At 48.7% G+C, this 13,990-nt stretch overlaps 1 protein-coding gene across 2 annotated transcripts in view; it reads right to left on the bottom strand.

Annotated features, from left to right (window-relative positions):
- LOXHD1 (lipoxygenase homology PLAT domains 1) overlaps window positions 1-13,990 on the bottom strand; it is a 198,858-nt gene that overhangs the window by 57,310 nt on the left and 127,558 nt on the right. For both annotated transcript variants that reach the window (XM_065889869.1, XM_065889870.1), the window contains exons 29-31: window positions 10,639-10,793; window positions 6,470-6,679; window positions 6,211-6,346 (exon numbers count right to left, since the gene is read on the bottom strand). In XM_065889869.1, the coding sequence (XP_065745941.1) occupies window positions 6,211-6,346; window positions 6,470-6,679; window positions 10,639-10,793 (501 nt within the window). The remainder of the gene's footprint in view (window positions 1-6,210; window positions 6,347-6,469; window positions 6,680-10,638; window positions 10,794-13,990) is intronic.

The following is a 13,990-nucleotide window of genomic DNA, read 5'->3' as shown; positions in this document are numbered from 1 at the left end:
CAGCTTCTACATCAGCACTTGCTACTTCACCTTGCACTCTGATGTTATAGAGACAGCTTCTTTCCTTCAACCTCATGAACCAACCTCTGCTAATTTCAAACTTTTCTTCTGCAGCTTCCTTACCTCTCCCAGCCTTCATAGAATTGAAGAGTTAAAGGATTGCTCTGGATCAGGCTTTGTCTTAAGGGGATGTTGTGGCTGCTTTGATCTTCTATCCAGACCATGAAAACTTTCTCCATGTTTGCAATGAGGCTGTATCACTTTCTTATCATTCGTGTGTTCACTGGAGTAGCACGTTTATAATAATTTCCTTCAAGAACTTTTTCTTTGCATTCACAACTCTTGGGTGCAAGAGGCCTAGCTTTCAGACTGTCCTGGCTTTCAATCTACCTTCCTAACTAAGCCTAGTCATTATAAGCTTTTGACTTAAAGTGAGAGATTTGCAACTTCCTTTCATTTGACCACTCAAGAGGCCACTGTAGGCATTAACTGGCCTAATTTCAATATTGTTGTGTCTCTGGGAATAGGGAGGCCACAGGAGAGGGAGACAGGGAATGGCTGGTTGGTAGAGCAGTCAGAACATGCACAACATTTATTGATTAAGTTCACTATCTTATATTGGTTCACCTATCTTATATAGGTTTGTGGCACACCAAAACACTTACAATAGTACCATCAAAGATCACCCATCACGGATCACCAGAACAAATATAATAATAATGAAAAAGTCTGACATATTGCAAGAATTACCAAAATGTGACACAAAGACAAGGAAAGGAGCAAATACTGTTAGAAACATGGCGCCGGTGGGCTTGCTCTACACTGAGATGCCGCGAACCTTCAATTTGTAAAACACGCAGTATCTGTGAAGCGCAATAAAGCAAAGTGCAATGAAACGAGGTATATGATCAGGCTCAGGCAATCGCTAGGTGACTTCGTCGGGCGATTCCTAAGGCTTTTCCAAAGCCTGTTGATTGCAACAAAATTCAGGCTTGCACACAAAAATCTGATGAACCTGTTCATAACTATTATAATTGACTTCAGATTATTGATTCCACCTGAGTAGCTTTTAACTCTGTGTTTATTAATAGCTAAACAGGAAACTTTCCCTTCTATCAAAAAAGGACCAGGATGGAATGGTAAACTGTGTCCACTCCAGGTTAGTTAACTTGGCACACCAGCTCTCTCGCACTCTAGATGAGCCACCTAAAAGGAGGACCACCAAAATTCTTATTCTTCATCGCCAACAACTGAAGGCCCCTAAACAAAACCTAAACTCTTTAGTTTCTGCTATTATGGCAAACATACAAGACATTGGAAAAGAGACTGCTACAGATTTAAGTGCTTCAGGCACCTTCAGACCTCCAACGTTCTCCCAGTTCTCAGACAGGGCTCACAGAAAATACAGGAGCTCTGCCCAATCCCCCCTCTTAATCAGCTCGGAGAAACATTTCTCCAGGTTGGGAATGAATCTCTCCCAGTCCTGTCACGGAGCCACACTCCCAATGCTCAACCCCCCTACTCAAGCAGCCCCTGCCCCAGAGTGCTAAAACACTTCAAATAGTGGGGCTCTCTAATGAACCTCAAAGAGGTTCCTGTCTCTGAACCTATTCCCTTTTGTTTAGGCCCTTTGAGAAATACACACCCTTTTCTCCTTTGTTCCTCCACTCCCATTTATTAGTCCAAGACTTCTTAGAGAAGTGTCATGTTGGAATTTCTCCCCCAAAGGGGAAATAATTCTAGAACTTGACAGTAGTCATCAAAGCAGCCAACCAGATGAGTTAAATGACCCTTTGACATTTTTTTATTTGTTCCACCTCTGACAGTAGTAGAGATGATTCTGGAAACACTGATGATTTGTCCCTATTGAATCAGCTACCAGCTTCCTTAAGGGCAAAACCTCCAACCAATACTGGCAAAAATTCACAGTGTACCTCCCACCAAGATTCAGATAGATCCCCAAAAATCTCTTCTCAGAATTCATCAATATCGTATAAGTGAAGAAGCCCTTCAAGGCATAAAGTCAATAATAGAAGACTGCAAGGCTCAAGGCTTCATTATTTCTTGTAGTAGCCCCTGTAACTCTCCCATTTGCTGGTGAGAAAACCTAAGGGTCAAGGGTAGAGGTTCGTCTTGGACCTCGAGCAATAGAAAACAGTTATCCCTCAACACCCTATTGTTCCTAAACCTCAAATGTTACTAATATTCATTCCCACTGAAGCAAATTCTTGACTGTAAATGATTTATGCAGTACATCAATTAGTATTCCAGTTGATGAAGCTAGCCAATACCTTTTTGCATTCACTTGGGAAGAAAAACAATTCCCCTGGACAGCAATGTTTCAGGGTTTTTCTAGGAGTCCTTTTTTCTCACAAATCCTGATGGCTGATCTGGATGATATAAATTTCCCTAGGGATCTACTTTGTTGCAACACGTGGATGATTTGTTTCTTTTCTCTCCTTCTCAAGCTTCCTCATAAGAAGACAGTGTCTACTTGCTAAAGCTTTTAATCTTGAAGGGATATAAGATTGCCAAAGAAAAGTTGCAGTTTGTCCAAACCTTGTTTCAATATTTAGGGCATTTTATATCACAACAAGAGCTATACCTAGTTCCAGATAGACTTCATGGTGTCCCAAGTTTCCCCAAACCCCAAACTAAGCACTGACTGCTCGGTTTTCTTGGGCTACTTTGTTATTGCGAAAATTGGATTCCAAATTTCTCTCTTATGGCCAAACCTCTGTATGTTTTACTAAACAATAACAACCGTGACCTAATATTATGGGAAGAACCAGTTACATAGCTTTTAAGGCCTTAAAGGAGAGTTTGATGAACCCACCTGCCCTTGGGCATCCCAAATGGAAATCAGATTTCCTTTTCCCTTTTGGTATATGAAAAGGAAGAGGCTATCCCTGGGGTATTTACCCCAAAACACAGGGACCACCATTGGCCCATAGGGCATTGTAGCCAGCAACTGGAGCCTGTGCCACTGGGATACCACCTTTGCCTTAGAGCCATTACAGCCACTGCCCTTTTGGTTAAGGGCTACTGAGAAAATCATTGTGGGATCTTCTTTAACTTCTAGAAGCCCTCCTGAATTCTCATCATACTCAACATTTCTAAGTCAGCCAGCTCACTTCCTATGAAGTCCTTTGGTTAACTGCTCCTCACATAACTTTGGTTTTTTTAAAAAAAATATTTATTTATTTATTTTTGGCTGTGTTGGGTCTTCGTTGCTGCACGCGGGCTTTCTCTAGTTGCGGCGAGCAGGGGCTAGTCTTCGTTGTGGTGCATGGGCTTCTCACTGCGGTGGCTTCTCTTGTTGCGGAGCGTGGGCTCTAGGCGTGCGGGCTTCAGTAGCTGTGGCACGTGGGCGCAGTAGTTGTGGCTCGTGGGCTCTAGAGCGCAGGCTCTGTAGTTGTGGCGCGTGGGCTTAGCTGCTCCGCGGCATGTGGGATCTTCCCGGACCAGGGCTCCAACCCGTGTCCCCTGCATTGGCAGGCGGATTCTTAGCCACTGCGCCACCAGGGAAGTCCCCACGTAACTCTTTTACGTTGTAATAACCTTACCCTGGCTACCCTTCTCCTCTCCCTCTGTGATGAAGTCCCTCACCACTCCTTAATGCTGATGGGTCACCTCCTGACTCCGCCTGGTGATTTTCAGGAAATTCTTTTGGGTAATGTTGACTTCTCATGGTTCATTGATAGTTCTTATTCAGAAGGTGACAAATGACAATGCGCTGGGTATGCTATTGCAACTCCTTTTGATGTTGTTACCTATGGCTACTTCAGCCCTGTGGTTCATATGGTTACTCAAAAGTGATCTCCATAGGTTACAATCTTACACGAGCTCGTAATTTAGCCAAGGACAAAACTGTCAATATTCATACTGAGAGTAGATATGCTTTTGGAATAGCTTGTGATTTTGGAATGTTGTGGGGAGAGCATGGCTTCTTTACTTCCAGTGGAAATAAAATTTAAAATGATCCCTATGTTCAGGAATTATTGGATGCAATGTTTTAGCTATTGATAAGATTCTGAGGCATTCTAAACGTGACTCTTTGGAAGCTGAGGGAAATCACCTTGCTGACATTTCTGCAAGGAATGCTGACCTTAACGGAACTGAAAGAAGTCAAACCTCTGTCATGGTCCAAAGGGATGTTTCCCCAAATGATAACATAGTGAAACTGGCTAGAGAAGCCCAACAATTGGCCTCAGAAAAAAGAAAAGCAAGATTGAAAAGTCAACAGTTGTTGGTTTGATAAAAAGAGAAAGCTCTGATTTGGACCAAATAACAACCCAGTCCTACTAGAGATCTAAAATTCCCACTAATCACCATTGTACATGCATTAAACCATTGGTCTACTGGCAAAAAGATAGCATCCATGAATCAATAGCAGTGAGGAAACATTAACAAGGCCACAAAAAGTGCCTACCTCACTATTCCACTTATCTGAAATACAACCCAGGGAAGCCTGTTTGTACTGCCCCTGGACATTTTAAACCTCCTAATGGACCATTTGAGGTCTGCTAAATGGATTTCATACAACTTCCTCCATCTCATGGAGATAAATATCTTTCAGTCATGGTCTGTATGTTTCACACTGGACTAAAGCCTTCCTTTGCAGACAGGCTACTGCCTCTTCTGTGGCTCAAGTCCTTTTGGAAAAGATTCTCCCTACCTGAGGAACTCCTCTCGAACTTCACAGTGATTGAGGAATTCGTTTTGCTCGTCAGGTCCTTTGACAAGTCTGCACTGTTTGGCTGGTTTTACTTCACTGTGCTTATCGCCCTCAATGCTCTGGTTAGTCAAGTGCACTAACGGCATTATTAAGACTCAACGGCAACATTTGTAGAAACCTTCCAAATACCTTGTCCAAAAGTTTGCCATTGATCCTTCTAAATCTTAGATCCACTCCTTTTGGAATTCACAAACACTCGCCCTTTGAGATAGTCACAGGACACCCAAAGCTCTTCTTGGCTTCTGCTTTTTCTGAGCCACAGCCAATAAAAGGAGAGATATTCTCATACTGATTCTGTTAAAAATAATCGTGTTTTTTGTAGAGCAACCTTTTCACAGCGTGCTCTCTGGGGACAAAGACCTTAAGCATCACACCTTACAGCCTGGATAGTTTGTCTATTGGAAGAGATATCTCCAGAAAGACTATCTTCAGTCTTTCTGGAGAGGCCCCTATCAAGTACTGCTAACCAACACTTGCGCTGCCAAACTCCCGGGAATAGACTCTTGGATTCATGTGACAAAGAAGGCTTCCAAATCCTGATTGGACTTGCACATCATCTAGTGACATGAAAGTAAATATCTCCTGGAATTGAAGCATACAATATTTGATGAGACAACTTTCCCAAGATATCCAGATCAGGTCTGTCAGAAGTTTCTTTCCAAACCTTGATGATGACATAACACTTCAGATAATCTCCAGAGTCTATTATCTTTGTAACATAGACTTCAGATTAAAACAATGCTCGAGAGGTCTCTCTCCTACCCCTCCTTGTTACTCAAATGTGATCTCATTACGATTCCAATCTGTGCACTTTCTCTCCAACATGGGACACTATACCCAGGAAAGGCCCTTCCTGACGTTAAGGGACAAAAAGCTGATGAAACCAGAAGACCTGACTCTTGATCAGCGATAATTTCATAGAAAGGTCTTGATCAAGAGGAGAAAATATAAAAAATTAATAAATAGAAACCTCAATTACATAGAGTCAGGAGACCAGAAGGGGGAGCGCTCATGCCTTGTGACAACAGGCAGAGCCCAACAGGAAGAAGAAAGACTCCTCTTCTCTCCTGGCAACAACTCAGCCAGTGAACAGCCATGGACTCTTCATTTACTACAGCCTTCCCAACTTCATTTTCTCCTCTATAAAAGAGTTCTTCTCCCGTTGTTCTATGGGGAATTGCACGTAGCTTGCCCTGGTTGCAGATTCCAAGCTGCAATTCTCTGCTGATCCTGAATAAACCCATTTTCACTGGAGAAATGACTGGCAATCTATTTGTTTTAGGTCAACATCTCTCAGTTCACAGGGCTATTGTGGGGATGGAAATAGACAACATGTGAGGAAACCGTGTGCAAATTACAAAGTGTTAAACGTAGGTCAAATGATGGTGGGGTCAACACATGGCCTGTCCAAGAACAGTTGAAACACATCCATGTGCCTGCTCCTCCTCTGATGAGTTCTCTGCTTGACTTACCTGGGCCTTCCTGAACGTAGTCAGCCATGGGCCCTGTCACTGTGGCGATGTCGATATCGGCCATCTTGGAGCTCAGGGTGATCTCCCAGAAGTCAGCGGGGCTGCTGCAGTTGCTGCTCCGGTCCCCAGTGTACTCCTGTCCGGAGGAGCACAGCCCAGGCCCGTTACACCTCTGGCACCCTGTGTTCCACTGAGCCACCCCAGGTATGAGGATAACAGGCCATGGCTGAACCAAGCCCCCCGGCTGCCTTTCACGCACCTTCTCATAAAAGAGCCTCTCGAGCCGCCCGTCCTCCTTCTTCAGGGACAGCCAGCGCCCGCACAGGAACAGGAACTCGTCCTCGTTGGTGTCGTTCCAGATCTCCACCTTCTCCACGTACCAGTCTGCACACAATTTGGTGTTGTCGTGGCGGAGCTTGATCTTGTAGATGACACCCAGGTCAGCAGCCTCGATGATGAAGGTGTCGGCCTGGGGAGTCCAGATGTGTGGACTTGGGTGGCGGGGCACTCCCCACCTCCACCCACTCCAACCCCATCCATCCAGTACCTTCCATCCCCCTCAACTGTTGGGCTGAACAGACCCTTTCTAGCCAGGAGCCTTCCAGGCCCAAATCCCTAACGCAGAGAATTTGGTATTCCAAGGCCTCGCTTCCACAATGGCCCCGTTTTGCAGTCCGGCTCCTCTTGGGATAAGCCCTGTGGGTGTTTGGAATATGGACCCTGACGAGCTGTGTGAGTGGGGTGCTCAGCCTGGTACCTGGACATCCTTAGTTATGCTGAGTATTGGCTTGAGGTCAGGTGGGAGGCTGGACGGTAAGAGCTATGGAAGAGGTGAAATCTTTCTGAATAATGAGAGGGGGCTTGAAATTCCCAGGGGAAGCTGGCAGCTGGAGGAGCCAGGTCAGGCTGCAGGAGTGCAGGCAGAGAGGGGAGAGGCTGTGGCGGGGGCCAGGCTGGGGAGAGCACAGGGCATATCACCTGGACTGTGGGTTCATGAGGGATTTTGTCAGGGGGTGTGACACTGGCCCCTCTCTGTGTCCCTGATTATATCTTTAGTGATGTGACATTGCACTCTTGGGTGCTTGCATTCTTTTAGGATTGCTCAGTGAGATGTGGAGTTCTAGAAGTGGGGTCAAAACACAGCCAGCAGGAGCCTGGGGAGGGGGAAGAGGGAGAGGTGACCCTGAATGACACCCACTTCCCTTCTGAAAGATATGCTAAGTCCCTGTGCTGAGTGCTGGGAACCCAGGGATGATAGGACACCCTGGGCTCCTCCTCAGGACAGCCCAGGTGGTGGGAACAACCACCTGCGTGAGGACTAGGGGCAGGGCTGGCAAGACTTGCCAGGTGGAGGCATTAGGCTGAAGTTGGGGGGCTGGGCCTTCTAGGCAGCCAGGGCAGGGCAGGCTGGGGGCTGAGGAAAGTGCGGGTGGATGGTGTGATGCTGATGGCGGCTGTGGGCCTGTGCAGGCCTTGGGGCACTGGCAAGTGGCTGAGTCCATTAGAGCAAAAATGGGTACACCTTACGACACAGCAATTCCACTTTTGTCCTGGGGGGACACCTTCATACGTGCACAAGGATGCTTATTGCAGGATATCTTTTTACAGTGGAAAATTGGGACCCACCTCGGTGTCCACAGTGCTTAGGGAATGGTAAATAACCATGGCAATGTCGTGTGTGGAATGTTATGCGTGCAGTGGTTACAAAGAACAAGATGACAACATCTGTGTTTGACTCTCCTGACACAGATTTCGAAGATACTCCGTTGCATGCAAAAAGCACGCATATATGATGATGCCTTTTATGTAAAAAGTCAAAACCACAGAGCAGCACTCTGTATTTCCTATGTGCGTATGTGCACAGATGCAGAGAAAAGGCTTGGAAAAAAGTGGAGACAGGAGAAAGTGTGGAGCATTCTGGAAACTGGGGCCCAGGGGGACATTCTATGCAGGCTGGCTAGGCAGGCAGTGAAGGTTTGTGAATCCCATGAAAGGCTCAGACCAGATCTGGGATCAGTGGGGAGCTTGACAGGTTGAAGTGAGGGAGTGACTCGGCCACCTTTGGAAGGGTTAATTGGGGACAGCTGGAGGATGGATTGGATTTCAGGGGCCTGGAGCAGGGAGACGAGACTGGCTCACTAAGCAAGGTGCAATAAGGAAGGGCTGAGTGGTGACAAAGTTGACCGGGCTGATCTGAGAGTTATTTAGAAGAGATCCTCTCCACGACTCTCCAAGATTGATTGGATATGGGTGGGAAGGGAGTGCTGATAGGGAGAGGGGTGTCCAGGTGACTCCTAGATTCTGGAGCAAATAAGTAGAGAAGTGGAAGCTTTTAGATGCTCAGCAGTGAACTTAAAGTCCTAACTCATCAGTGACTGAGCCAGAAGTAGCTGCAGCTCCCCCAGTGGGACATCAACACAGGAGGGAAGGAAGAGAAAGGGATGAGGCAGAGACTTTTCTTGTGATGTCATAATTGCTAAGAGAGAAAAAAATCTGAATCTAAATACAGAGGAGAATGGATTGCATCACCTTCATTTATACCTTCATTCATTTATTCACTCAAAAAATATTTATGCGCCTACTCTGCTAGGCCCTGTGGATTTAGCCACGAACGAGCGACCTGTCATCCGTATGGCGCACGCTGCTGTCTGATGGTGCATTTTCCAGGCACTGTGATGAACTACAGGGAAGGTGGGCTCTCCCAAGCCTCAACAACAGCCAGCACTAACAAGGAGCTAGCTTCATGCCAGGCATGGTTCTAGGCACTTCACATGTTTTAATTCAGTGAACTTATTTTATGGTGGAGGAAACTGAGGCACAGAGATGCTAGCGAACTTGCCCAGGATCACACAGCTAGTCAGTGTCAGAGACAGGAGCTGAACGCATGTGATCTGGCCCCAGCCGCAGGTCTGGGCACGCCTGCGCCGCATGGCATGGCCACGTGCCAGAGCAGCATATGTGAGTCAGCCTGATAATAACGTCCCTACTTCAGAGTCAGGCACACCACATGAGTCACTTGACCTCCTTGTTATTCTATTTTTCCAAAATGAATAGACCTCCAATTAGCTACCTTGTAAGTGTGGCAAACAACTATATTGTGTGTGTGTTATAAATTTTTTCTCCCTGATACAAAGCGCTCTTGTTCAGTTTTTCAGTTCAGGCGTCTAAGTAGCTATTCCCATTCCAGAAGCAGTAAACCAAAGCTAAAGGTAATGGGGTCATATTTGGATGATAGAGCAAAGGCAGCCCTGGGGCCTGACTCCTCCCAGACCTCGAGGTCAGGCTGGGGCTCCTTCCAGGGGGTCTGGCTCCTGGGGTTACCCACCAGCTGCAGACCTGCTTAGTGACACCTGCTTTTCTTGGCCCAGAGCTACTTTCCTCCTCACCAAGTTGCGAATGTTTCAGCACTAAAGGTCATGCCTGGCTGGGGGTCGGGCTTAAGGAGACCCCTGATAAACACCCACTGGTTGATGCGGGAATCTCCCCAGGCACTCGGCCACAGGGAGGGCTGCAGACTCAGTTAGAGCCAATCACCTTGCTTTCATCCCCACAGCTGTAGCCTGGTCTGGGGGTTTCGGCAGATTTCGGTGAACGGAGGGGGAAGAGAGGCCGAGGGACAGTGAATGGGGAAGGCGGCAGGGGCACCTTCCAGAGAGGGGATCTCTGGCGGGGAGAGGGAGGCCAAGCTGGTGGGAAGGCAAGTTTGGTCGGATATCTTCTTTTTTGTAAAACCACTGTTAGGTCAGAGCTGGCAGGGCCTTGGACACCATCCAGTGGGGTGGTTTTCAAGGCTTTTCCGTAGCCACAGAGACCCTTGCTTAATAGAGGGCTTTCTTGGCCCTCCAATAGATAGGCCAGGTCAGAGTGGACCCGTGCGGGAGGAGTGGCTGCCCGTCTGCTGCCCCTACCCTTCTGTGGCTCCCGTGCTGCCCAGCCTCGGTGCTGCCCAGGACTCTGCACAACAGTTTAGCTGATTCACATCAGCCTCCTTATTTCACAGATGAGGAAACTGAGGCCAGAGATGCTCAGCCACGTAAGGAGTGGATGGCAGAACGAGGCCTCCAGACCCCTAGTTCAAGCTGCTGTCCGGGCAACACCGCCACTCTGCAGGCGCTCACCACTCCGCAGGCGCTCACCACTCCATGCTCGTGACCCACTGCAGTGAGCTGGATTCTTTGAAGACAACCCAGTCCTCAAAGCCCCACCCCTACTCCACTTGCTCAAGCCCCACCCCTACTCCACATGCAGGACCCTGCGTAGGCTGAGAGAAGGGGAGCAGACTCTGTGGGGGGCAAATGCCCACATAAGGGTGCATGACATCCCGCAAAGTTCCAAGACAAGAAGGGCTGGCCCCTTTCATCGCCACCCCCCATAATGATAACGCGACAGGGAGGAGAGGGGCGGGGTAACTCGGCGGGCTCCGCCTACCGTTCCTCTCTCGAATTTGTTGGTGCGGTTCTCTGACTTGCCGAGGTACCGCTCTCCCGTGTCCCCGAGGTCTCCATAGATGGTGATGTAGACCTTGGCGTCCGTCCCTGCCCCGGGAACGTTTCCTGTGAAGATCTGCACCGAGTACAGCACAACTGGGTGGGCAGCCGGACAGACAAAGGGAAGAAAGGGATGGCATTGTTTAGGTTTGGGGGAACTGGATTTGTAGGCGGTATTCAGCTTGTGGCCCGGGACTCCAGGAGAACTGAGTGTCCTCCTTTTGTCTGTTACGCACATTCTGCTACAGGTCGGAGTGGCTTCACCAGTGGGAAGTTTACCTCCAAGAGACTTTTCCAGCCCCCTCAAACCATCCACCCCTCCAGCTGCTTACAGCTTCCGGGGGAAAGACTCAGGAAACTGCCTGACACACATGCACACCGTGGTCACTAAATCTATCTACCGTGACACACTGACAGTAAGGTGCCTTCCCATGTGAGGGTGACCGGTATCAGTGCCAGATCCTTCTAAACGGTTTATGGAAAAAATCAAATCTTTTTGAAAGAATAGCTTCCCCTCAGTGTCTTTCGTATTTTCATTTACTCTTCAACCAGCCTGCCCCCAGCACTCCAGGGAAACCCCCCTCACCAAAGCCACAGTCACTGCCATCCACTCCTTTATCTCCTATGGCCTTTGGAAAGGGCTCGATAAATACTGGTGTGACAGTTATTAAAAGTTATTCAGGAAAATGAAACTAAACACTGTCTTGTTTTTGTTTTGCTGCTATACACTCATCAGGGAAGAACAAAGTAGCCCCTTTCCCAATCCGCACCCCAGGAGGGAAAGGCAAGGCTTTGGTTTTAGGAAGGCTGAGATTCTTTGTCTCCTCTCCATATTCCTTTATCCTCGGGGCTTTGGAGTTTCAGGCCAGGGAAGAAGGGACTTAGCTGGATTATCCCCAAGGGGAAGGAGGAAAGTTGTGGCTTTGAGGTGAAGGCGGAAATGGTCCAACTGGGAAGAAGGTCAGTTTCCCCAGCCTGGGAGCAGGTGAGGGTTAGAGAGTCCCTATGGGTGGTAGGAAATCCTCACCTGCACAAAGGGGCCCAATAAGGAGACAGCTGCCTGGCTTATCTGGGGACTTGAAGCAAGGAGGCCTCCAGACTGAAGAGAGGGTCTTTGGGGCTTCCCTGGTGGCACAGTGGTTAAGAATCCGCCTGTCAATGCAGGGGACACGGGTTTGAGCCCTGGTCCGGGAAGATCCCACATGCCGTGGAGCAACTAACCCTGTGCACCACAACTACTGAGCCTGCGCTCTACAGCCTGCGAGCCACAACTACTGAAGCCCGCGTGCCCAGAGCCCGTGCACCGCAACAAAGACAAGCCACCGCAATGAGAAGCCTGCGCACCACAATGAGAAGCCTGCACGCTGCAATGAAGAGTAGCCCCCGCTCACCGCAACTAAAGAAAGTCTGCACGCAGCAACAAAGACCCAAAGCAACCAAAAATAAATAAATTTATTAAAAAAAAAAGAGAGAGAGAGAGGGTCTTTTGACAAAGCCAGGGTCCATGGAGAAGCATTGCTGGCCATCCAGAGAGACGAAACCTGCATGTCGGCGGGGAGCAAGCAGCAGCAGTGTCACTGAGTGGCAGGAGACCACAGGTGTAGGTTGTTCCCACCTAGACTAAGGGCCAGGCCCCTGATGTGAGCCTCAGGATTTTTATAAGACCCTAGAAAAGGGGATGCCCCCTCCTTGCAGTGACTGAGATGGACTTTCTTACCAACCCTTGCAAGTGGGCTCAAAACCACATGTAATTAAATGTAGGAGAGTAAGGTGACGTGAGCTGCTCTTACCGGTTGGTATGGAACACGCTCATGCCCAGAACACGGTTCCTATTATTACCCTCATTTTCCCTTGGATTCCACAGCATTATTCTTTCCTGCTCTCCTTCTGCCTCTCTGGCTGTTCCCTGAGCAGCTTTATAGGTTCCTGATCGTCTGCCTACCCTCGGATGCCCACATCTCCCAGGACAGTCCTCTTACCCGGCATGCTCCGGGTGTTGACGTCTGTGAGTTCCCCGCTGCTGCATCTCCAGCCCAGTTCCCTCCTGTGCTCTGGACCCACACCCCCATGTCCACCTTGACTAGACCACAGAGCACAAACTCACATCCAATCCTGAACTCTGCCCCCTCCCTACGTCCCCTTTCCCACCCTCCCTTCTCTGCCACCCCACCCAGCACTGTGCTGGCTAAACCTCCTTGGTGCACTGCTCTCACAGGCCTCTCCCCTCAAGGACAGGAACCAGCACCCCCACCTTGCTCGGCTCAGCTCAGAATCTGGCCAGCATTTCACGTGCGCATTAAACAAATCCTCTCGTGTCGAAAAGAGTCAACATCTCCCACGCCTGTCTGGCTAATACTGACATGAGGTAACATTAGGAATCTTGCCACGGTTTAGACACGACAGTCGACTGTCCCCACCCCCCTCATTTTCTCTCCCCATCCATTTGCTGGCTGTGCGCTCAGCCCTGCTTCACACCTGGGCGGGACCTCTTCTAGGAGCCCTCATCCCAGAGTGGGGTGCTGTGTCCCCAGGGCTGCGATTAAATGGCCTTCCTGCCCCTTTCTCCCCACCCCCGAACCCCCGCCACTCTCTCCAGTCCTTGGGAATTAGGAAAACTGATTCAGCGTCCGGGTGCTGAGCAATGTGGTCATGCAGTCAAATCCTACTATTCCTGGATCTTCCTCCCTCCCTATCCCACCAAGGCCACACAGCTCTCCGTGGAAAGATGTTTCCCTAGAAACACCACCCAGCACAGAGAGGGTTTGTGGCATGTGATTAATACAGAACAGCCAAGTGTGCCACCGGGCCAGCTTTCCTGGGCATCCTCTGGGATCCAAGGAGAAAAGGGAATTATCCACCAGATTCAATAGCAAAGCAAATTTGGAGAAAGGGATACGGGTAGGGAAAGGCATGCTATTGAGGAAACACTTGTTTTTCTCTCTGAAGCAAATGGCAACTCAGACTACAGGAAATGTGAGAGCTATAGCAGAGGCTCAGCTGAGGCTGAGGGCTGAGCCTGGAGCAACACCACCCAGCAAGAGAAGGGAGAACGGCACTCAGGGGCCGGCCAGAGAGGTAAGAAGAGAACCAGAAAATGGTAGTTCAAAAGCAAAGGAATGAGAGCAAGAAGTGTGTGGTCAGGCTGGGGCAATTCAGGCAGAAAAAACCTCATCAATGAGAACAAGCAAACTGGTGCATACAGAAAAGAAACCCATGACCTTGGACACTGAAGCTGCACCTAGCCCCTGAGAACAAACACACCGCAGCTCCAGTTCTGTACAAAGCCAGGATGC

Source organism: Phocoena phocoena, chromosome 13 (genome assembly GCF_963924675.1).
Source record: "Phocoena phocoena chromosome 13, mPhoPho1.1, whole genome shotgun sequence".
Lineage (NCBI taxonomy): Eukaryota > Metazoa > Chordata > Mammalia > Artiodactyla > Phocoenidae > Phocoena > Phocoena phocoena.
Note: the sequence above shows the minus strand (reverse complement) of the source record. Positions and strands in the feature narration are given on the sequence as shown.